The sequence below is a fragment of the Osmerus mordax genome, chromosome 1, assembly GCF_038355195.1.
Source record: "Osmerus mordax isolate fOsmMor3 chromosome 1, fOsmMor3.pri, whole genome shotgun sequence".
Taxonomy (NCBI): domain Eukaryota; kingdom Metazoa; phylum Chordata; class Actinopteri; order Osmeriformes; family Osmeridae; genus Osmerus; species Osmerus mordax.
The window spans coordinates 19,262,227-19,286,675 of NC_090050.1; the positions used below are offsets into that span (position 1 = coordinate 19,262,227).

The following is a 24,449-nucleotide window of genomic DNA, read 5'->3' on the forward strand; positions in this document are numbered from 1 at the left end:
CAGTAAAAAACTGCATACATAGTCAATGCAATTTTAGTGATCAACACAAGTAGCGACCCTACTGCCCATCACTGACCTCCACCGTGGCTGCAGGTTGAGCAAATTCACATGCATTTGGCTGGTGTGAATTTCCAAGCCTGGCCCCAAGATTTCAATCTTGCGGAAATGTTGCTTTTGTTTCCTCCTTGGAAGATGGGTCATAGTCTGAATGAGGGCAAAGGAACCTGACGTCTGTTAGCCTAGTTTTTGCCCTATAGTCATGAAAAGCACAGAAATGCATGACCCTCTCACATCAATAATGAATGAAGAGCTTTATATTAGCTGACACAAGGAAAGAGAAGAGGGTTGATGGGATCTTTCTCTCTCCTCATCTCCACTTTCTCTCTTCCTACTCTAATGGCCAGCACTGTTTATCTTCCTCCAACATAACTGTGACTCACCACCAACCCCTTCTGAGGCCACATCTGCATCCCAGCACAGTCTTTACTACAGAGGGAACTGTGTACAGAAGGTCAACCAGAAATGCCCCACAGGCACCAGATGATACCAACAATTCCCAACCCAATATACCATGAACCAATGAGCGGTGTTACTTGAGCTTTAAAGCAGGTACCATTTTGTCTGAATCTACGTGAGGAGAAAAAACATCCATTCAAAACGGGAGGAACCTGTTCTGGGCGCTCCGGCCGAGTGCCCTGCTCTGTGCCTGACTCAGAGCTCCAAGATCCCAGAGCATTCTACTGCTGGGATGTGAGCCAGAGCGGATCTCTCTCTCTATTTCACCCACCTCTATTACATTAACATGGCCTCCTTCTGAGGCTTTGCTCTATTGATTCCCTTTAGCAATCCCCGTTCAGAGAGAATGAGCTGCAATCACTGTGAGGCCTCGCTAACAGGGAGGGAGGAGGGTGGCTAAGTGAAATCTGCAGTTCTGTTTTCAGCCTGGACTAAGATGGAGAGATGGGGGAGTTGACAGAGAAAGAGAGCGAGAGAGAGAGTGTGTGTGTGTGGGTGTGTGTGAAAGGGGCGCTCTGGCTTAGTACACTGATGGATTCCACTTTAATAATCAAGGATTCAATCCAGTGGGATTCAGCCTTCAAACTGAAAATAGAAAAATGACAGTAATGCAGGTCTTCCTGGAGTAGATCTGAGCATTCAGGACGTACTATGCACTATGTTGTCTTATATGACAATTTATTGAATTGATTGTATTTGATTGTTTATGGGGAGTCAGGTGGCTGAGCGGTTAGGGAAGCGGGCTAGTAATCAGAAGGTTGCCAGTTCGATTCCCGGCTGTGCAAAAATGACGTTGTGTCCTTGGGCAAGGCACTTCACCCTACTTGCCTCGGGGGGAATGTCCCTGTACTTACTGTAAGTCGCTCTGGATAAGAGCGTCTGCTAAATGTAAATGTTTAACCAAAAAAATCAAACACGCTTCATGGTAATTAAGGTTTCAAACGCTCCTCAGAAACACTTGATTCACAAAATGTGTTGGCATAGATCAGAGAGAGGGACATTGGTGTGACCTGTGACGTACTGTGTGTTTCTAGTGTTAGCCACTGTGCATCCACCCTGCTGCATTTCCCAGAGTTCCTGGTTAGTAGAGCACATAATCAGACATAGCCACCAGCTGCAGCAGAATGCCTGCACAGCACTGACAGTCTGGGCCTGAAACTCAAGAGCCAGGCAGACCACCACATCTTAGTAGAGATCTGCTCCGTGTGGCAGGAGCTCATTCTAGACGGGAGGAAATATATTTGTGCTGGTCCAGGCCTGGACTGAGAATGCGCTGATGCTGATTGGAGTGCTCCCTGAGCTGTGCTTGGATGCGGTTTCCCTTGGCGCTGGCGATCCTGCTCTGCCCGTCAAAGCGTAAAGAGCTCCAGGCACCCTCGGACTGCTGTGCCAGCGACCTCTGACTTGTGCTATCCAAACAGAACTGTCACAGGTCCAGCCACGCCTCGTCTGACTCTGCATTTTTACCAAGTTGCTTAGCAACTCTCTCCACTACACATCCACCAGAGAAAACTAGACATGCCTTAACATTTAAATGTTCACATTTAAAGAGAACAAAATATCCTATTCTATTTGAACGTCCTCTTAGATCTAAAAATGGATAGTACATGAAACTAAGTGAGGCTTTGTTTGAAGTTACGTTGTCAAAGGCACATACCCTAGAATGTGTAGTAAAAGTGAAATATTGTGGAGAACGTTCTGTTGGGCTTAGAGAGAGTGAGGCTGTGGGTGGAGGTAGCTACAGTCATTATACCATCACCTTTTTGAGACATGTGAGTCACACACCTCAATGTGTGTGTGTGTTGATAGCTGTTTATGGTAGGGGTAGTGGAGGTGGTTGGTGGTGTTTCAGGCCACCCCCTGTAGTGCACTATGGAACCTCAATCTAATCAGGCCGGCCACTCAAAGGTCACTGCTGTCACCAGTCCCACACAGGTGATTTGAAGCACCAGCCCAGCTTAAAGGTTCCGTCTGCGTTAGCTGAACTGACGGCAGCATATCTAACCCAAAGGTGACGTTCCTTCAGTGTTAGCTGAGCTGACAGTAGGTCAGGGGTGATGGAACCAAGTCAGGCCGGGTGTAGTTAACAGCGCAGCTGATGACAGCTACACAGGTGGAGAGGGCTCTAACAGCAAACAGCCCACAGAACCGTGGTGGCTGGAGCCCGAGGGACAGAGAGGGATGAGTGCCATGTGTTTGGGAGAGAGCTAGTGGACAAGAAGGGCTGGCTAGTTCAGGAGGCGGATGTGACATGGAGAGGTGGCAGCGGCTGGTCTATATTTAGACTCACCATGTGTGAGCAAGCCTGTGTGTGAGAAAAGCTTCTCGTGTGAGTGGAGCTCTTATGCAAAGCATGCTAATTAGGAGGCTTCCACAATGTGCTCATCCTCAACACTTGCGGCAAGTCCAAAAGAAACCATCTCCATAGAGCACAATCGTGCTCTTTCAAATCAACAATGCAGATTGCCATGCCTGTGCAGTCAATCGTAGCCTGGACCACCGCTTCTCTGTAGAGGTGGCCAAGCCCAGGAAGCACGTGTCTCCTCATCATCATCATCATTGCTGTGTGCAGTGAAGCATCTCAGTTACAGAATGATATCAGCCACAGGCTGAACTAGGAAGCTCTCAGACCCCATTTGCGAGCTAGCATTTGCTGACAAGACAAATTACAGTGGACTCGTCCAACATTCCAGTAGCAGATGAAGTTCTGAAGGTGCATGCTCGGGGGGTGGGGGTGGGGGGTTGTAGTGGGGGTCAATTTGATGTGCTCTCATCAGACGTTGATACCAAGGCGCAGGTAATTTAATCAGCAACCACTTAATATTGAGTAATCGTTTTAGCTAGTGAGAAAGTTCATCCGTGCGGGTAAATATTCATGATCACGTTAGCTGAGCATGAGAAAATAAGGATTTTTTGGCCAATTAGTGACAACGAAGTCTGTTATATACTGTTTTCTTACTCACTATAAAATAACAAGTCACTCCATTAAATTTGATCATTTGTATCACATAAGTGCCACAAAATGAATAGGTCATCTATGATTTGGGAATGTGACACTTTTATTCTAAATTCTTTGCCATTTTATAAACTGACTATAGAAAAAAGTTCACAAAACTATGTGTTTTCAATGTATCTAAGTAACATTTCTGCACAAAATAAAATTGCTGTGTTACAAACATTCTGTGGTGAAGGCAGTCTTTACACACTAGGAGTAGAAACTGACAGCTTTTATGTAATTGAAAGCATTAACGGGTGACAGCAAAATACATGTAACAAAAAACTGTTCATTTTGTCTTGGCAGACTGATGTTCTTCTCAACAGATGTTAATGTCCCTCCTCCACTTCCATTATGGTAGCAGACGTAGCACAATGTGCATTCCCTGGTAAAGATGCTTTGTGTCAATTATGCAACACTGGACCTGAACACAAAAAATTTAAGTATGAAGTATTCAACTGTTTCATGACATAACTGTAAAGAGTACATTTCCTTTTCAGGTTCTTTCAAATTTCTATTGTTTAGGTGATTACGGTACAGATCCTCATCTTAGGGATGTTTTGGTACAGCATGTATGCTCCCAAGAAGGAAAACAGGACGTTTTCTGTCTGTTGCTGGTGCTCGATGACTCCTGGCAATTAGTGCTGATTGTGCTTTCATTAAATAAACTCCAGGTGGGGAATGAGTAGTCTATTGGCAAGCTAATTTAATCTCTTTCACCACACATCTACACTAAAAGAAAAGAATTGCAAATTGCTCAAGCTGTAAAACAAAACAGTTTTCTTTTGACGTAGATTGATTCCCTTGATTCAGACTACACATGTTGTATGGCCTCGAAAGGATTTAGTTGCTTAAAATAATTTTTACCCATCAAAACCTGTATTGTGAATTATGAAAAATGCAGTATTTTACAAACAGACTTAACAACAGGTATGTATTTTCATGCTGTTCTTTTCCACAGGCCCAAAGCATATTCACATTACCGATTGCCATATGTTCTTCCTGCTCAGGGACTATTTTGAGAAAAATGAAAGAGTGATATCAGAAAGGCTGGTGACAGATCCATTGATTTGGTAAAGGATTACTTATTTCAAGGTCACATAGCTCTATCTGCTCTCTAGCCTCCACTGGACAGGCTCAGAGAGAAGGTGGTGGAGCCTCGCTTCATACCCATCTACGTCAGCTGTGAGTCACTTCCTTTTTTGAGCCTACACTGCTCTGTACTTCACTGCTTCACCATGGGAACAGAAATAGACGGCTGACTTTTTTCTACTCTCCAGATAGGAGGCCATAAATATGTAAATCCTCTGTGATAACAGCTAAAAATGATGGCCCCTGAATCCCAGCCAATCCCTGAAAACCTCTCATCAAATCCTTAACAGCCTTAAGCCTCCCTGTGTGAAATGCCTTCGGTGAGGACTCTGGCATTCATGGCAGGGGGAAGTGAAAGGCCACAGCGTCTTATGAAGGAGTGGCTCAGTGTCGTCTTCATGACAGCTATCCTGAAGGTTTTCTATCAAACTCGAAATGACAGCAAATCAAATGGCCGAAAATCTTTGAGAGCAGATCATTAAAGCAGTCGCTAAAAGGAAATAATTCATCATTCAGACCATCACTCTGCCCCTCTGAAAAGTAATCTACAGTATGTTGAACTGAAAATACAGCATTAGACAAACAACCGCTTGTCCATTATCGTAAATACAACACAAAAAAATATAAACCTTTCTAAAAAAGAATGCCTTGATAAATTAAGCTCAGAATTGGGAACAACAGTTTTGAACCAAAGACACAATTATAAACATAGATTTACAACACTGCGTCTTTCCTTTGTGTTCAGTTCTGCATTGCTGAAGGTGGGATTTTCAAAGGGGAAGGCACACATTTTGCATGCAGAATTTGACCCTACACCACCAGCTTTGCTGCCAGCATTTGAAAACTAGGTTAAGAATCTTCAAAGAGATGCAGTGGGAGAATACACAAGGCCATGGGGGACTGCAGGGATCTGGTTCACCTTAACATGAGAACCATAGAAGAAATGAGCTGCTCAAGGCTTAACAGGAATCAATTACATTCGATCCTCACTTTTTACTCATTCCATGTGGACCCATTAATCTCTAAAGGACATGCCTAGAGCATCCTCTATGTGTACCTGTTCCAATTTTGTTAACATTAGAAAAAGTTATCGTTGACTAAGATTATACCTTTCAAAGATAATCGTTTCCAAGGGCATGTCGATTGAATCAAAATAAGAGAAGGACATGTTTTTTTGCATTAACTGAGCGGAGAATGTAAATGTATCTGAGCTTGGCTCAAAATAGTCCCGTGATCAGACTTTTAATTAAGCTCCAGGAAGAAGAATACATTAGCACTGCTCTCAGAAGTCCCTGAGAGTGCTGTAAAATGGAGGCAGCAAGGATCAAGAGTTCTGTATGACACTAGCACCCTGGTGTCCACCATTATCCTTGTGCAATCTCAACATGTCAGCCAGCGGAGGACTGAATCTCAGCAGGATCCCCCAAGGGAGGATGGTGATGAGTGTCTTTGATATAGGACTGTTGGGGGCTCAATATCATCTGAGGTTGTGATCGCTAAGCCTGTATGGGGTAAAAGATTACTTATGTTTCATAGCTAAACCTTTTGGGAGTTTGTTTTTTAGCCCTGTTTTACATATTTTAAAAGAGACACAAATGTAACACATTGAGTTGTGGGTGTCAGTGAAACTCACCTGGCAGGCTTGGTAAAGCAGCTGGTGCTCAAACTTCTTGATGCCCAGAATGTTCTGGAACATCTCGTACAGCTGGTCCTTGCTGAGGATGAGCTCGGAGGCGGCGCTGGCCGTCATGCGCTGCTGCGCCTTGCGCGGGTCCTCGTCTCCACGGTATATGGTGTCAAACTTGGCCATCCAGGAGCTCAGCACCGTCTCCTTGCTCAGGCCGTCGATCTCGGGAAGGCTGCGGACGCGCTTCTCGATGTGCCGCTTGAAGACCTCCCTGCAGTCATTGGCTGAGAAGCCTCCACTCTGGACCATCTTCGCCACACGGTCACTCTTGAGGAACACCTGTCAGAACACAGACCCCGGTAACAAGTATTAGCAAGTTCAGGCTATGGACAGGCAGGGAGGTGCATCAGGCAAAATGGAGTTTACACCTCCAAACCAAAAAGGCAAAAGGTATGGAAGTGAACCTCTTAGTATCATGTGTAAGTTATCAAATAGGCTCGAGATACAGTACATTTATAAAGATGGTTTACAAACATACTACTAATAAACTATAATTACCAACATGAATGACAAAATATAGCCTCATTGATTTTACTTAACCGTAATTATCCAGCATGAAGTGGCATGTACAGTACAAGAGATTAAAAGGATGTGCTCTCAATCTAGTGGTTGTCTTGGAGATCTGTTCACCTCAACATTTAAGTCTTCACACATCTATCAGTGTGAAATCAATCCATCTCCTTGTCAGAGCAGGCTTTGTGAGAAGACTGTGAACATTGCATCCACTCTCCGTCTGCAGATATAATATGAGCCAATAGTAGCCAGTAGGCACACAGGAGAAAATCAGGAGATGTGTGTCGGCTCGGCACGGCAACAATGGTGGATTAATGTTTCGGAAGTGATTTTTTCTGCAGTGATATCCTGCAGTATTCCACAAAACAAATAACAACAACAGAGCAGCATAGAACATTTCAAATGCTGGGGGATAATCTGACGGGTATGGATGAAAATTCACTCCTACACTCTCAGTTTGATTCAAATTCATTTTGTGCATTATTTAGGGTGGTGAGAGGGCATTCTGTTCCTCCCTCACTCAGGGAAAGGGTAAAGAACATTTCTGTCTCAGGACCCTGTGGGGGAAAGCCTTCTCTTCAGTTTGAAACTTTTACAGTTTTTATGGTAGCTAATAAAGTGAAATATATGTTTTTTTCCCTGTATAGCTAGATGACTGGTAGAAGAGTCTGCCTAAAACCTTTTTTTCTCCAGTGAAAGCAGAGACTGATGAGGAACTTTTCAGAAACTATAATTTCCTGCTTTTTAATGGGTATTCTCTTTGCATCTTCCTGTTCTTTTTAGAAGTGTGTGTGTGTGTGTGTGTGCGCATCTATTTTCAGGGTATACTTTCAGGGTCACCCTCCTTGTCTCTAAAGACAGAGCTGGAGATGGCCATTTTCAGTGATGGAAAAAGACACAGTATCAGAAACAGTTACCGTCAGGCCCAGCTCCCCTCAGTCTCTGACAGTCACATTGTGGCTTCCTTATCTCCTATGACTAAACACCAGTGACACTACAATGGAAGGAGAGTAGTGTTTTAGGCCTGCCATGTTGTGTGTCTCATCCACTGGAAGATGAGAGCAGACTGTGGTTAGAGAGGTGGAACCATGACAAGCTTGTAACTCAATTAACATTGTCCTTTTGAAATTGGAGCATTCAAGGTTGTATGACACAGAGAGCAAACGTCTGTTTGTGAGTTTTTAGTCTAAAGCCTACAGACAAAGTAACCTGTCATCATCCATTATGTGTATAATAATACCTCCCCACACTATTTCAATGGAGGTGCCATTTTGTATAATTAAATGCAATGACCTAATTTTCGAATTGATTGGTTTGGCTTTTCAGGCCCTCTCAAGATGCAGTAGCGGCTATTCTTTTGATTTTACACATCATACATCACACAGAGATGCATATACTTTCTCTATAGGGTATGAGGGATTACTTCTGATTGTGGTTTGAACCGTTATATTTGAACAATGTCTGTGCCTTGCTTTCAACACTGAGTCATATTCCATCTGGTGAATACATGAGTACATAACACTGCATTTCATCCACCAGCAGCTTCCCCTCATAACCTGTGAGAGACCGGTAAGCCCGCTCTGTGAGTGGGCTGGATCTATCGCCTATTTGTATCTCAACTGCTGCTCTTTTAGATTTATAGAGATGTTCTATGTCTCATGAGGCCGCGCTGGAGGGCCTTTTTATTACTCTCATCTCTATGCTAATTAAGTTACATCTTGAAACGATAACTAATCAGGCTTGGTATCAGATTTTCTGCTAAGGCTATCTAGTGCATTTCACATGAGAAACATAACACCACTACATGACCATCTATTATAGACATGTGAAGATGAGTTTTGTAGAAGAGGACACAGGTCCAACAGTCCGATTACGCATCTGTAAAGAACCTAGGCTGACATTGCTGTGCAGGGTTAAGTTAACACATTATTGCATGTCATTTTGCTGGCAGAGTCATAATGAAAAAATGACGTTAGAAGCGGAAGGTTACCTCGTAGTAGCTCTGAACAGCATTGATGAAAGCCTCATCAGCCACAATCTGAGTGTCCCCATTGAGGAAGGCCTGGAAGCGGCCCTTGGTCTGCTCCAGTTGCTGCTTGGTTATCTGTGGAGGCAAGGACACGCAGAGGACACTTCAAAGGCACAGCCATGGAGAGAAGCAAAGACTCATAACCATGGTTCTAATCAATAAAAATAGCTATGTACTGTGTACAGTTGTTCCAAATATAAGACTCCGTAGTGGTCACTGTCTGGCAAAAATATTGTATTTCTGTTTTGTCTATGCTTTGGGCTAAAACTACAACAAGATATTTGTGGGATCATGTAAAGGACCATTAGTATTCATTGTGAAGACCTAATGGACTGACTGGAAATGGTAAAACGAATCATATAAACTTATGTTTGATAATCTAATCATACTTTTCCTTACACATCCCATACACATACATTTGAATATGTATTTGACATGCTTTCATTAATGAGCAATGAACAGCATATATTTTATTCAAACATTAAATCAAAGTCTACATTTAAAATTCGTAATATGTTCTCTGCAGGCATCCCAGTAATCATACTTTTCAAGAAATAATTCACTTTTTCACCTCAGTTATTATTTTGTATATGTTATATAGTTGCATAAGCTGCATGTTCACAGGTCAAGATGAAAGACGCAGAGGACAAACATTCCCTGACACCACTAGGGTAACAGCATGATTACTGAACAGACCATCTTAGACCTTATAACTCAGAGCCAGTGTGCTAACATGTAGAGATCATGTCCATGATTACAGTACCATGTATGTATGACCCAGTATGCGTTCAGCAGGGCTGCATTTTAACTGAGTGCCAGACTTCGGTGTGGGAGGGAGTAGGGACAAAACTGCCTCGTATTTTGTGCCTGTGAGGCTTTCAACACCATCTGTGTGTCCATGGCAATATTTCCCCACCTCTCAGTGCAGACCCGGAACCCACAATTTACAAGAGAAGCAAAGAGGAGACACCCAGTGAGTTTTGCTCTCTACAAAGATGAAAGCTCACACATCTACAAGCATACATGCATATGCACAAAAACACACATAGCTACAAGCAATTTGCTACAGATTAGGTGACACTGACATCCTCACTCTTTTTCTGCTGTCCTTGAAGAGATACACACACCAAAATCACAAACTGTCATCAACGCCCAGCACACAACAAAATCCCTCCTTGCTCGGTAGCTCTGTCTACTCAGACAACCTCTTCATCTTTAGGGAGTATTCTGCCTCAAACCCAAATCTCTGCTCTGACAACTTCTAACAGAGGGAAGCGAACCAGAAGAAGAGACATCAGACTACGATCAATACTTTAGATTTGACCTCGGCTTTTATTTTTTGGCTTCATTCTAGCAGCTTCAACAGCAGAACATTGAGACCATTCTGACTGGTGCCTGCTGTATTCTAATTGATTGCAGTGTTCAAGGACCGACCTAAGGCGTCACTATGTTAATATTCAAACCGCTATGCAAATTAGTCAGTTCTACTGAGACACGGGGAGAGTGCAGCTATCACAGTCGTCCTTCGCTGTCCTCTCTGGCATTAAGGGTGCGTCCTCTCAGAGGATGAATGCAGAACACACCTCTTATTGGCAGCTACGCTTGACAATCTGCTTTTATTGGCTCTTATCATAATTAACGCTTACATGTTCAACACTTACATAACATTTACACAATACATCCAGACTACACTGATTCAACATACCACATTTCAGACCAACTTTAAAATAGTGGGGTGTGGTAGGGTGTGGTGGGGGATCTTGGGTTTCACCGAGGGAGACTAAAAGACTTAAAGGAAACTGACAGAAATATCCAGAGGCAAAACTGGCATATCTGCCACTAGTCTGAAACTTAAGTCCCAGATAGCATCCTTGATACACGCAGACAGTTTATTATTAAGTATTAGCTGCTTCCATTACAGAGCTGAGCCTCAGAGTCAATCAATGTCCAATGTTATTGTCTTGCATTGGGGTCCATGTGGCACTTAATTCCATGAAGGGTTATGGAAAAAATACAATTGAATTTAGAGCAATTGTGTTTCTTTGAACAAAATCAATACACAAGTCCACCTGATGTTGGTCAGTCAATGACCAGGCAACATGCAACTGTACATGGTAGTACATATACCTTGTGGAAATATCAATGGGTAGCCTTAAAGTAATTACAGGTTTTATTAAAAGCATGTATTGTAGATGACACCTTAGATATCTAAGGTGTCTAGTACTTTTGGGATATCATCTAACCTAAAGTAATACAGTGACCGTCATGCAGACTCTGGCAAACAATTTGTGTTTTCATCGGAAGACCCTTAAAGGTCAAAGCTAATAATACCTTTTGTTTATGCTGACAGTTTTGTACTGTGCTTTTGTGTGACTTGATGTGATGCTCCTGCATACTCTGTGTCTGTGTTAAGGGGCTGGTGTGTGTGTGTGTGTGTGTGTGTGTGTGTGTGTGTGTGTGTGTGTGTGTGTGTGTGTGTGTGTGTGTGTGTGTGTGAAGGGGCTAGTTTGTCTGTGTGTGTGCTGTGATGCTGACAGCACAGCAGGACAACAGACATGTACAGGGGAATGTGCAGAGAGAAGAACAAACCCAACAGTGCTCCAAAACAGTACACTGTGGATCAGCAGCTATGCAGTTAAAAACCCTTCTTTCCTATCATTAATTGGAGAACCCTTAAAATAAGTAAATCTAGTGATAGATTAAAAAATAGCTCCATTTTCATCAGTGTTCCCATACCCCCATGTCGTGTAATCCAGCCTAGCTCCTATCGATTCTTTCTCACCCGGCTCTTATCAAGATTGCACTGTAACACGGTGATTCATTGACACGCAATAAAGTGGGCGGTGACATTAATCACCCTCAACATGTCAACACAAGAGGGACACACACACATACACATTACACAAACACACAGTATACAGTACACACACATTACACAAACACACAGTATACAGTAGAAATACAGAGAAAAAAGCTACATTTACATAATGTTAAAAGCTATTTTGTGATACTGTATCTTTGAACCATTTAGAATATCTCCTATTTTTGTTTTTATTATCTTAGCAAGATTAAGGTAAATTTGTGCTTTTCAGTGTAGATGGGTAGGAGCAACCCCTACTGTGGTAACCTATTTTTAAGCAGCTGGCCAGTAGGGCACCAGTGTGTGTGCGTGTGTGTGTGTGTATTGTGTGTGTGTGCTTGATCCTTGTCTACATACTGTAGTAGCGTGAATGGTGTCGCAATATTGCTTGATGAGGCCCTTGCAAGCCCCACACAGTAAACCCTCCTGCTGGATACTCATCATTTGTAGAAGGGAAGCAACATGAAGATGCACAATGTCAAGAGGATGTGAGTACACTTCAGAGTGTAACTTCTAAAATGGCCGTGCATTTAGTACTTCACACTGTGTCAAGCGTCAGAAGCCATATTAAACTAATTTATGCAGTGTTATTTTGAGGGTGTTGAAACACATCTTATGACTCATCTTGGCGACTGAAGCTCCACTTCTAACATAAACTGTCAACATTACTTTGAGTATGCAATCAACCAATATTGGAATACTGAACTCATTTACGAAAGATAAGAACTGTTCATCAGGAATGTGTACTTGAAATACAGGCACACAAACACTCTGACTGCACGCACACACGTCACACACATTACACATGTCACAGACACTTCACACACATCATACCTATGTCTTACACACATCCATCATGCTGTTCCAAGGCAGATTGTCTAAATGTCAGCCTGGTGTTTCACTTGCAGTCAGTATTACAGTCATCATCACTGTCCATAACAATCTTCAGTTTAGGTAACCAATACTGCAGACAGCAAATTTGGTCAGATTCAGCTTGAAGGTACTTTTAAAAAGGCGTAAGATGAAATACAAAACACCATATTATCCAATGAGTAGTAGCTACAATACAGAAAGCAAAGTCTGCTGTTTGTTGAAGGTGGCCAAAATAAGATATTGTGCTTGGGGGTACATAATTTTTCAATAATCCCATCTATATTTTATGAGGACGTGATGAGAGAAAGTAACCTCCAGTCAGACAAAACACATTTCTGTCATGAATCCAGATGACAGCAGCAGCAGCCACCCTCTAAGTAAACAACAAACAGGAACAGTAGCTAGCGCTCACCGATAGTCACACACCGACACACACTCGCTGTGGCCAGAAGCAAACACAGAGGCACAGCAGTCAGAAACTCACAGATGCACCCAGCCTGACACACACACACCTACACACAACATGCAAAGATACACACATACACGTCTTAATAACTTGGATAGAGTTGGAGTGTCGTATTCCCTGTCTACAGAGACAGCAGAAAGTACAGGGAGGAAAATAGGGGCAACTGTCTCTATCCCAAACTCCAAGCTCCTGTCAAACTCTCAAGCTGTAGGGCTGCTCTGTAGAGGAACACAATGTTCAGCTCCACCTTCCCCCACCCTCCTCCTCCCTGTCTTCATCCCAGATTCAGAGCGCCCACGAAGCTGCTGCTAGTCTGAGCTGGTTTCATTCCTGGGTCTCTTAAAAGATTCAGCTGCACTCTCTTTATGTGCTGAGCTTTGCTCAGGTCCCCATGTTAGTTATCAATCACAGTATGATAATATATTATAATCATATCATATTTACAGTGGATCAAACCCTGTTTCATGTTACCTCTGACCTGGCAAATCTGAATTTGTTGTAAATCAAAAGTATACCTACGCAGTAGCAATATGGGCATTTTAACGTTGTATGAAGATTAATGGCAAGATGTCGGCAGTCCATGGTAGCAGCAGCTTAAAGGCAGTGAAGCAAAGCTTGGATGGGCTAGAATACAATCTGACTGAGCATGGCCACCACTGGCTATAACAGTCTGTGACGAGACATCAGGTTACACTCATCACGGAGACAAACCAATCCTCTCCTGGGGACACCCCTGTTCCCTTGCCCCCCACCCTCCTTCTCTTTCTTTCTCTCTTTCACTCTGAAGGAAAACAAAGAGGAAGATAAGCAATCCCCTCATGTGTTTGTCAGATTTAAGGAAGATCATGTTGCACTTCAAAACGCTTGCATCACAGACAACATTCTGTCACATACTGTACATCCAGCAAAAATCTAAACGTGAAACAAGGATTGCATATAAGCAAACAAACGAGTGCTCAGATAAATGTACCTTAATCTGAGAATAAATGTGGCAAATCTTTTTTAATGCCAATCCTACTGAGCGAGACTGGGCCTTGATTGCCGTTTTTCCCTCAGAGGAAGACAGAAGGTCAAGATGACAAGGTCACTGTTCGTGGTGGAGCTGTGAAAGGTGGGTAATGTGTGTGTGTGGAGGGGGTAGCAGGATAACAGGGTTGTATTGAGTGTCTCTCTGTAGCCCACATAGCTCCTAGAGGACCCGAGCTGCTCTGCGGTACGTTGCTGTTGTTGTCTCGGGATGCTTCAGGGACAGGAGGAGGGGCAAGAGGGTGAGGTAAGAGGTGCAGGAGGGTGAGGTACTGTTGCAAGGGTGCAGCTGGGAATTGTGGTAATGATTTTCATGAGCTCATGCTTTTGTCCCTACTGGGTGATGAGACTGTTCATTGTCCAATCCCATCTCATGTTGGCTGGCTCACATTCCGTCTATCCCAGTTCTCCTTATGTAACAGTCTTCCATCTCACGCTTCCTCCTACACCTCCGCAACACACCTGCATTTTGTTGGAGGTCATTTACCAGAAATTTAAGACTTTTTATGAGATTAAATATAAACAGCTAACATATATTAAATGCTACTGAATCACTACTGAGGAGTGCACATTGTGTGGAAAAATGGCCTCAAACGGATTAATGGTCTTCCGTCAGAATTTCGAGGGGTGTGGTCAGGTGGTTTGAAGACATGGGGAAGTTTTAAAAAGTATATCATGTAAGAGAACAGACTTCACTGGAGCAGGCAAGAATGTAACGTCAAATACACAAGGACAAGTCAAGCTAGGCACATACGGATTTACAGTTAATGGCCTTCAAATCAGAAGGCACTCCTCAAGTTCTGCATACTCTCGCAGACAAAAGGGTCCGGTTGTGCTTTGTGTGTGCTCTCTCCCTCAATGATAGCTAGTTCAATATGTACAGTAAGGTCTCTATTGTTGGGAAGAACGAAAATCGTAGGCGGTTACCATTCATCTTCTCTAATTGACCTGTCGGTTTTTGGACAGCTGACGTTTACAAGGGTTTATTGGGCTCAAACAGACACATAGGTTAGTGTTTAATTACCATGCTGCAGAACATCTTATTGTTATGAATTACGTCAGCCATATCCAACATTGTTATGAAACAGGGCAGCTGGAGCACCAGTGAATTATGAAAATACTGTAAATACAAAGACACATACACTGAATCACAGACAGACAAAGGTAAAAACAGGCTTGCTAGTGAAAAAAAGTGTTTGTATGCATTCTAAACACATGATATGTCCATTTATAGCACAGTCATGAAAACCACCTTCTAGACATATCCCATTTTTTTAATCAATCACATAATACATCAATTGAGAAATAGTCTTTGTTCATTTTCTTTGCACTACATTGTGTTTCAAAGCACTGTTTGCTATAAAGCCCAATGGAAATGTTCTATTTTCAAATGTGTCTGTGATGAGTTTAGAGCTACATGGTCTAACTGCAACATCGCTAACAGAGATATGTAACTGGTATGGATGTTGAAATCATTATGTTTTAGAGGTGATCTAAACTATAGAATGGGGCATGTGTGCTTGGTCCTCTCAGCCTGGGGGCTTCAATTATGAATGACTTGTCAATCCCAGTGTGTCATGTAACTTTCATTGGCTGCTTGCATGGTCCACCAGTCCTTAAGCAATCGTGGTCTGGAAATAAGGCTGAATGAGCAATGCATACATGGCACCATGACAGTTTTAATAAAAACAAGGCATGGTTATTTCTGGTAAGCTTTCATACACTATGCATGTGTCTTAAAAGCATACTGGCCAAGTACATTATATATCCAGATTTAAAGTTTATACAGGATCAGCACAATGACCACTCACCATCTAATATGTACTATGTATGTACTTACTGGCTCTGAATAACACCTCTTTTTGTTTTGTTTAAGACGTTTCCCTATTTACTGTAAACACTTTACCATATACTGTTGTCTTTCCAGGATTATATGACTGCTGTAACCCATCTGACACTACTGTTTGTCATACTACTTGACCTAAACACAACCTTGGCAACACTAGACAGCATTATGGATCTCATAACATTTAGCTGAATGTCCTTCACTACCTTTGTCCTGCTGTTAGGAGAGTGTGAGCTCTTCATTATCCATAGCCACAGAGCACATATTAACCTCCCCGCTTCCAGTGTAACCTTGACAAAAAGAATTCCCATCTCAACTATCTGTTTCTTCTCACCTAATAGACTACCGAGTTATCTCTTCGATGGCCTGTACACAATCCATGTCTGCTCTCTTCATTTCCAAAGACAATCCATATTATTAGGGTATGATTACTGATGATACTGCTGTGTCACTTATTGGTTGAGTTGAAACATACAGTTCAGTGCAGCTACCGTATTCTGTAGTATACTGACCTATCCTAGACTACCGTACACCTGTACATTAAAGTCTGTTCTGCAAAGAAAAATTATTTTCCCTGTCCCTGATTTTTCCAGACCTTTGAATTATGTGATATGTTTCTCGTGTCAATATCAATCCTCCTGTCTTTAAATAAGTGGACTACATGCCTCCATCTTCATAATGTTTTCATCCCACTGTCTCTCATTTTCATCCTAACTATGGGTGTGAAATGACTTTATAATGGCATTAATCATTTGTCTTTTCCTCAGCTCAGTGGACATTGAGTGGAGGTCATGTGGATAACTGCAGTTCCTCTGTGCCTATGTCCTATGTCTCTAGTCCCTTTAACAAACACAATGGTTCTCATCACCCAACAGAATGTGAAGGTACAAAGAGGTTCCACTTTTTCAACGGTTTTCCCAGACCTGTGCAGGCAACTGAGGGAGGACCAAATTGCTAGATCTACTACATTACAGGAGCACTAACTTCATCCATGCACTGATTTGCGTCTAAATCGGGTTCACAATGAAATCATGAAATTCTGTTCTCCAGCAGCTGAGTGGCGTCACAGGGCAGCAGAGGAGGGGAGTGCAGTGCTGGAATAGTGGTGCTGGGCTCATCACCCCACCACCCAACCTGACAGATGGGTTGACTGGGCCTTGGGAGATCTGAGCACTCACAGGTTTTATGTACATAATTCATTCAACCATTAACATTCTCTTTAGGGCCAAGACCATGTCAAGGGGGCTGTTGGTATATACTTTTATAAAAGGTGTCCTAATACATAATATGCACAAAAGAAAAAATAACTGCAATCATGAAACATATTCAACAAAGAAGTAAATGACATTAGCAAGTACTGTGAATTACAGCATCATCACTTTCTCCCTTAGCTGGACAAAAAGTTATGACCAAATGAACATTACGTAAAACTTGTTTTCATCTTACAAAAAAGAACAGGCAGTCTTTAATTGCCCTATTGTGGTTGTCTTAATAGGGTCACAGCACTGCACTTCCAGGAGCAGCAGCCCAGCTTGGACACTGGGTTGCCTATGCCTGTTTCACAGTGATAGCCCAGTCACTGCTGTTTGGGTGCCAAAGCTCCTAATAACGGATTATCATGGTGCCGCTCCACAAGCTACACAGAGGGCTTTCAAGTCCTTTCATTACAGAAATGCTTTCATCATATTTCTGTGACTAATCTATAACAAGTCAAGAGCTATAGGCTGTAAAAAAAAAAAATTCTGGTCAATAATTATGAGGAATTGTGGCAAATGAGATGGACTTCTTATGGGGTTGCAACAGCAGAGGCTTATACAAACAGTGTACTGTCTGCAGTCAATGTTTAGTCATAGTAGCTGAATACCCTCTAGCCTCTATCAAACATTTGATTGGAAATTATACTGGTTTCACTAGCATATTCTTCCAATACCTACATTCTATCTCCACAAATTGTGTGTTATTTGTTAAGGCATTTTATGTATTTTATGTAAATGTGTATGCTGAAGTTTAGGATACAGTTAAATTAGTTTGACAAAGAGTTACTTGACCAACCGTCTGCAGTAGGCTATACATTCCTAAAATAAGTTCCAGGCCTGTGAATTGAAGTGATGAAATACAATCTTCATTACGGAATTAAAAAACCTAACTGGTCTAAAAATGTATTTGACAAATAAGCTTATTTTAAAACGAAAATACATTACAACCTTGACACTTAGAATTCAGAATACAGCAAGCTTAAACAGTTGTGTGGACCACACCTGATTCGCAATGATTTGTGATAGAGCTTAATCTATTCAAGTAGGCCTGATGCAAGTGAGGTTTATGATAGAGGACAGCGGGCCTGCAGGTGTCGGCTGTTGCAGCAAGTAATAATTGTCATCGGCAAAATACAGTTGGCTATGTTGAAAGATTGCATCGTCTTTGACTAAAAAGAAGTAACTATGACAAAAGAATTAACTAGATCCATCAAGCATCATCAACCTAAATGTAATGTAACGATTGTAGGCCTTCATAATAGGCAATAAAATGAGTTGATTGGGCACCGCAGTTTAGATGTGTAGAGTTGTGGTGTGCAGGCTGTAGCCTACAAACACCATATCAACTACAACTCCAGACATAGTGCTCCGACGTCTGCTTCTAGTATAAAAGTCACCTTGAGAAAACGAATCGACGGGGCAAGTGATGGCGCAAATGAGCTACAATTGCATGCATCCGCTAAGATTAGACGCACACTGATCCTTCAGTCCACTGAACATTAGCAAGTCACATGACTACGGAGGGTCTCAAACGGCTACACAAACGGCTACACAGTTTTTGATGATGTCTATCGATCCTTTCAGACTAGATGTATTTTGGCCTGGCTGTCCCACCTAACAGTCCTGTCAGACTATTTCAGGTGATGGTTTATTTATGCTTATAAAATAATCTAATGTTGTCTGTTTGACAGACCTCTGCAGTGCCATGGTCCCCTCAATATAGGCTACAGACCTCAGATCATTGATGCCTCGTGTATGAGTGGCCGATTTCATTCCAATCTGCTTTTATATTCTGTAGCCTAATCAATTAATGACCCAACCTGCATTTTCGAAAGTTCTCAGTCTAATTACTATGACTGAGGTATTGGGTAAATGTTCATGATATGGGACAGTAGGCTATTTAGGTCCTCAGTGAATGCATCACACTGATAAAAAAAAATCGTTTGGCATGTGGTGATTTCTGTGTCATTCCACGGTGGCCTTACCTTCTGTTGTCGCCGTGCCATGTCAGTGGGCTGTTTTGCATTGAATGGATAGGCGACGCACCGCATTACAAAGACATAAAGCTGGAGCTTCTTTTTACGCTCCTCTTCCTCCCTTTGCAAATTCTCCACCTCCTGTTTTTCCTGCTCACTGGCAGCCGACGGACTGGGACTAGTCGGTCGGGCGCTGCTGCGACTGCTGCTCGGCGCCAGTCCGCCAGAGCTCTCGCTGGTCCTGCTTGGAGATATGCGGGATCCGGCCTGGGGTGCCATCACCTCCTTGCTTTCCTCCTCCACTATCCCATCCGATTCCTCCTCGCTGGACGATGGATCCAACATCTTGTCCCTAAAGAGGATGAAGGTAACTGACTGAAATTGGTCGATGTGTAAGGAATTCAGCCAAAATGTCCTTTCTAAAAGGTCGATTCTGAATAACTTGACCCTCGTTCCGAAACGTTATCTTAATTCTATACGGTTTTCTACGTGATGCAGAGAATAGGCTACGTCTGATGCTCTGAGAAATCCGTGATGCTGCGCGCAAAGACACAGTCTCCGCCTGCACTCGTCAATGCTTACGTGTTTTCTGTATTTTAACTCGCCAGTCACCGTCGTAGATGTGCAAGGAGGTAGAAGGGGTAGAGCGAGGGGGAGGGGTACAGTTGAGTGAAAGCTGCTCCTTCAATGAAAAGCGCCAGTGATGGCCTCTTCCTGCCTTGCAGTCCGCGCGCAGCAACACAGGCGCCAGGAACTAGCCTTGGTCCTGAATCCGCACACTGGTGTCAAGGTCTTAATCGAAGGTTTTAACCTATTTACGTTTGTGAGGGACAGCACTGTATTCAACCTATCATAAGAATCATGTTTGTTTTCACATAGCCCCATCACATTCATAAATCCAAATGAAATATGTACAGTAGTTGTTCACCATTAACTCGTTGCTTTTTACTTGTTAAAATAGTGTGGGAACGTTTATCTCCAACGTAGATATACTTAGGTCACATATTCCCAAAATAGCATCAGTTTTGCCTCAACAATCCAAAACAAACCAGACTTGCACAACAGAACTACAAAACACTGAATATGGATTAATTATGCAGAACACGTTCACTTAACAAACACATTTGTACATTTGATTGCCAGTGGTGGACTCAGGGAGAGGGGGGGGGGCAACTAACCCCCACTTGTGCCCTCACGCTAGCAGCAAAAGAGCCTTTTTGGATGCCCCTATGGTAAATTAAACATGATAGAGGGTCCTGTACGGTGGCCCAGTTTGCAAGCAAATGTGATGAAGTCCATTCTAGGGAGCCTTACCAGTGGAGAAAACATGATGCAGTGCCCTCTAGGGTGCCCTACTAGTGGAAATAATATGCATCTATTTTGGCTTAAACATAAAAACAACATGAATCCAACATATTATATGACATGAAGCTTTTTTTTGGCTTTCGCATGGTCGCTGATATTTACCGTGCCCCGGTTAGAGGACTTTCTAAAATTTCTGAACTGCTCTTGATACAAACTTTATACAAAGGGGGGGTTATGAAAAATGAATGGAGTATTAATAATTTAGATTAACCTGGTGGTTGACTTTGATTAATTGAACAATTTTAATATTACATCTTTTTTTTATGAATTAAGCTTTGCTTAAACGCAATCCATCCACAGGCAAAACAAGCATGTTTGCACAGTGGGAAATGTTGAAGAGCATTACAGAATTGGCCTAGAATCTCAACACAATAGTATATCATTTTCCACGTTTAGAATGTTGCATGTGCATAATCACTTCATAAAGTTATATAACACCCACTACAAGAGCTCAGAATTTTGAAGAGGAACCTAAATGAGAGAGGATCAGAGAGAGACCTCCCTCCGTGTACAGGATGGGTGCTGGTGGTTCTATCTCAGTGGAGCTGTGCACCCTTCAGTGAAGTCACTGCACCTTCATCTCTCTCTGAAGACACATTCACTGGGGGAGTGTTATCAAGCCACAGGGGTTACAAGCACACTGAAGTCTCTGCACTTAGACTAAAAATAAGAAACCCCACTGGCCCTGACTTGAGTGCCAGATGCTCTGCTATATAAGGCAGCATATCAGCATACAATATATATTTTATTGCAGTCTGGTAGCGGTGCTTGTTAAATTGACCGTTGTAACATTAATTTAATGGCTAAGAGATCATGCCAGATTGATCTCAACAATAGAGCAAGAATGAGAAAAGGAAGATGGCCCTTCAATCATACTTTTCCTCCTCGATAAATACGTATATGCTTTGTTGAAAGCCGTAGGTTAACTACCTCTACTCCGGGTCACTGCCTGTACCCCATTGGGAGGTCTAGCACTGGCATGCTTAGCAGAACAACTCTCAGCATTTTAACCATTAATTATTTAATTATGTTCTCTTCTCTGGTCTTGCAGCTTCAACGTAAGTGTGTGTACTTAAATGTTGATGAACTTCAAAGTATACTGAAAGTAACAAAGAATACCTTGCGCATGGTGTTGTAATTAAAAACACATATTGGATATATTTGGTAAGTAATTATAGTAACACAGACTATCTGTATCTGGTGTAATGCATTGGGAACATATTGAGTAAATGTAGTAGTATACTTGTATTCATTTATGGATTAGCAGTTAATCATGATTTATTTATTTTTACCTTGATTTTATAGATGATTTATCTTTATTTAAGTGTTCACAACGAATGTCATAATGTTGTTTTAATGTACAATTAATGTGTACTATAGTTTCTTAAATGCCTACGTTGGTTTATATACTAAATACTTTATATAGACTACAATTGCATTCCACAACAATGGCACCTCTTTGAATTTATATTATATACCTGTTGTATCCTTGTGGGAACTGAGGTTTGGGGATGGGAAAGGTTGAAGTGAAATTCATGTGGTTCCTCCTCTCCTCTGGACCCACTCCCTAGAGTGCTGTTAAGGGCAGGATGTCGTCTTGACATCATGTCCTCTCTTGGAAGCAGCAGATGTAAGATAAAGGCAATCCTATCTCGCCCTTCATGAAAACATGCACACACTCACCACAGAGTTTCCTTTGACACTTTCTCCTAATACTTCAGGTTTGCATTTCTTATGTTGCTGTAAGGCTTACAATAAGCCTTGTTATTAAGATGTTCGCAGTGTTTCATTTTCATTTTTTTTAAATTGCCTTCCATTTCTATATGCAGTTAATTGAGTCATTTTTTAAAACCGTGCTTTACTGGTAATCAATCACTGGAACAACCCTAATTTACATATTCATGCCCTAAGATTCAGAGCGGGAGTGGAATTTAGCGGGAATTTTATTCTCACACTGCTTCAGATGCTCATCAGAGACTGCTAGTAAAAATTCTATGATATACTACAGTAGATGGTCAAGTAAACATTACATGATAGATTACAGTAGAAGGCACAGTCTATGTGAAAGTAGTATGATTCTGAAGGCCATGCAGAATTAAGTGTGTTTTTTCTTTAATTTTTAGTAAACATTAATATTTGTGAATTGTTTATCATTACTTTTAATCTCACCAGATGTTGAAAATAGAAATCGTACCAACTGACTATTTCCCCATAACTGTCTGTGTTGAGCAAGAGGTAAGAGGGGAACAATTGTTTTGTTTTCTTCCACATGTGATTCTTCCCCAACAAAGAGCACACCATAATGTTGAATATACATTTGATTCCCAGATTCAGCCTAATGGATGGGTCCATCAGCCTGTAAAATTACAGTTTCCTCAACGTCTTCATGCAAACAGCTGTCTGTGATTGGGTGTGAGGTTTCAAGAAGAGTGCGCTATAGTCTAGGATGGCTGATACTATAGTGTAGAGTGATTCACCATGAACTGAAAGTCTGCAGAGGTAGCTGAAGAGCTATTTGAAATATTTAAATGCTGGGAGTGTTTTAATGTGAGATTGATGGAATAAGGTCAGTGTCAGCAGCACTACAGTACAGTAACTTGCTTGTGGAGTGCATCCATCTCATGGTGAACAGACAATTCACAAAACACTGCACCAGACCAAATGAACACCAGCTTGTTAGACAAAAACATGTCCACACAAGTGCTGATTGAGCTGTAACATGTATCTTTAAATGATACATTGACCTTTTGATCAAAGTGATGGATTTCAGGGTTGAACAGATCTGACATCTGAACTTTAAAATGGAATTGTCAAGAGAGTTTATTTAAATATGGTATCCACTCATTGCTTTATTATTAGATAATTTATTGTGTCTCTTTGCTTTGTGACCCAAGGGCTCTGAGTGATTGTTTATTCAAATTCAAATCATACAGCACTGTATTCCTTCTTTCTCTTTGTTAATCATGTGTTGCCTTTGAAGTGGTCTAGAGGAGGACACATCATCCTTCAACTCATTTGCTTCCCTTTCTAAACAAAAAGTTCCAGGTCCAAATACATTCGCTGCACATTCGTCCTTTGCTTTCTCTTTTTGTTTTGTGTTTATAACATTACATTTCAGAAAATTACTTCAAAGACATGTTGTGGGAATCCTCTTCCTTTTAATATGGAAGCTCAAATGCCTCAAGCTGCCTCCCCACCAGTCCCATTCTGAGCCTGAAGGCTGGCTTTGAATAGAGTCCCATCTAGCCCAAGGCTCTGGGCTGGTGTTCTGTAAGAAGTTAGAAAGGCATTTTAACTTTGGTACATCATTGTTGTTGTCTGTCTTCAGACTGCGGAGCCATGGCGGTTCTGTTTTGGGTGGAGGGTTTGTGGAAACTGGCAGATTTGTGCAGGCCTCCTCCATTCCCCAGTTTCAAGGTAGGGACCGGAGATGGTGTCTGAAAGATAACCATTAATAATGCAGCTAGTAGCTGCAGTCTCCCCACTTCTGCTAGGTGGAAAACAAACCTTTCCATGCTGTCAGACCCATACAGCAACACATGCTCATCCACCGGAGTATGCTGTCATACCACTACAATCTAAAACAAAATAATGGACAGGGTGCTTTTCTTGTCCTGTAAGTCTGAGACATGAGTCGAAGGCAGTGAGTGTGCCAAAAGCAGCAAGAGGGAGAAAAAAATGAAAGTCAGAAAACATACTGAGAGGTAGAAGCAGAGAAAGAAATAGTGGGAACTGACTGGTGTGCAGTCCTGTTTTGTAGTGAGGAAGTAGAACATTTCACTATTGCTCCATTACAGTGCACAGTGCAGTCGCTTATTGTGGCTGAACAGCGCCCACTCCTGGTTAAACATTCAAAGGGTTGTGCTCTTCTGAGAGGGCAAGATTTGTCCATACCATGTGAAGTCACCCATTTTATAATTAGAAAAATAGAAATAACTTTTGATTGGAA

General features: G+C 42.0%; 1 protein-coding gene across 11 annotated transcripts in view; it reads right to left on the reverse strand.

The window, feature by feature from the left end:
- cadpsb (Ca2+-dependent activator protein for secretion b) overlaps positions 1-19,480 on the reverse strand; it is a 54,645-nt gene extending 35,165 nt beyond the window's left edge. For 10 of the 11 annotated variants that reach the window (XM_067247933.1, XM_067247784.1, XM_067247857.1 and 7 more), the window contains exons 1-3: positions 19,145-19,480; positions 8,794-8,907; positions 6,237-6,569 (exon numbers count right to left, since the gene is read on the reverse strand). In XM_067247933.1, the coding sequence (XP_067104034.1) occupies positions 6,237-6,569; positions 8,794-8,907; positions 19,145-19,480 (783 nt within the window). The remainder of the gene's footprint in view (positions 1-6,236; positions 6,570-8,793; positions 8,908-19,144) is intronic. The other variant, XM_067247481.1, reaches the window with a different exon arrangement.
- Between the last annotated feature and the right edge of the window lie 4,969 nt (positions 19,481-24,449).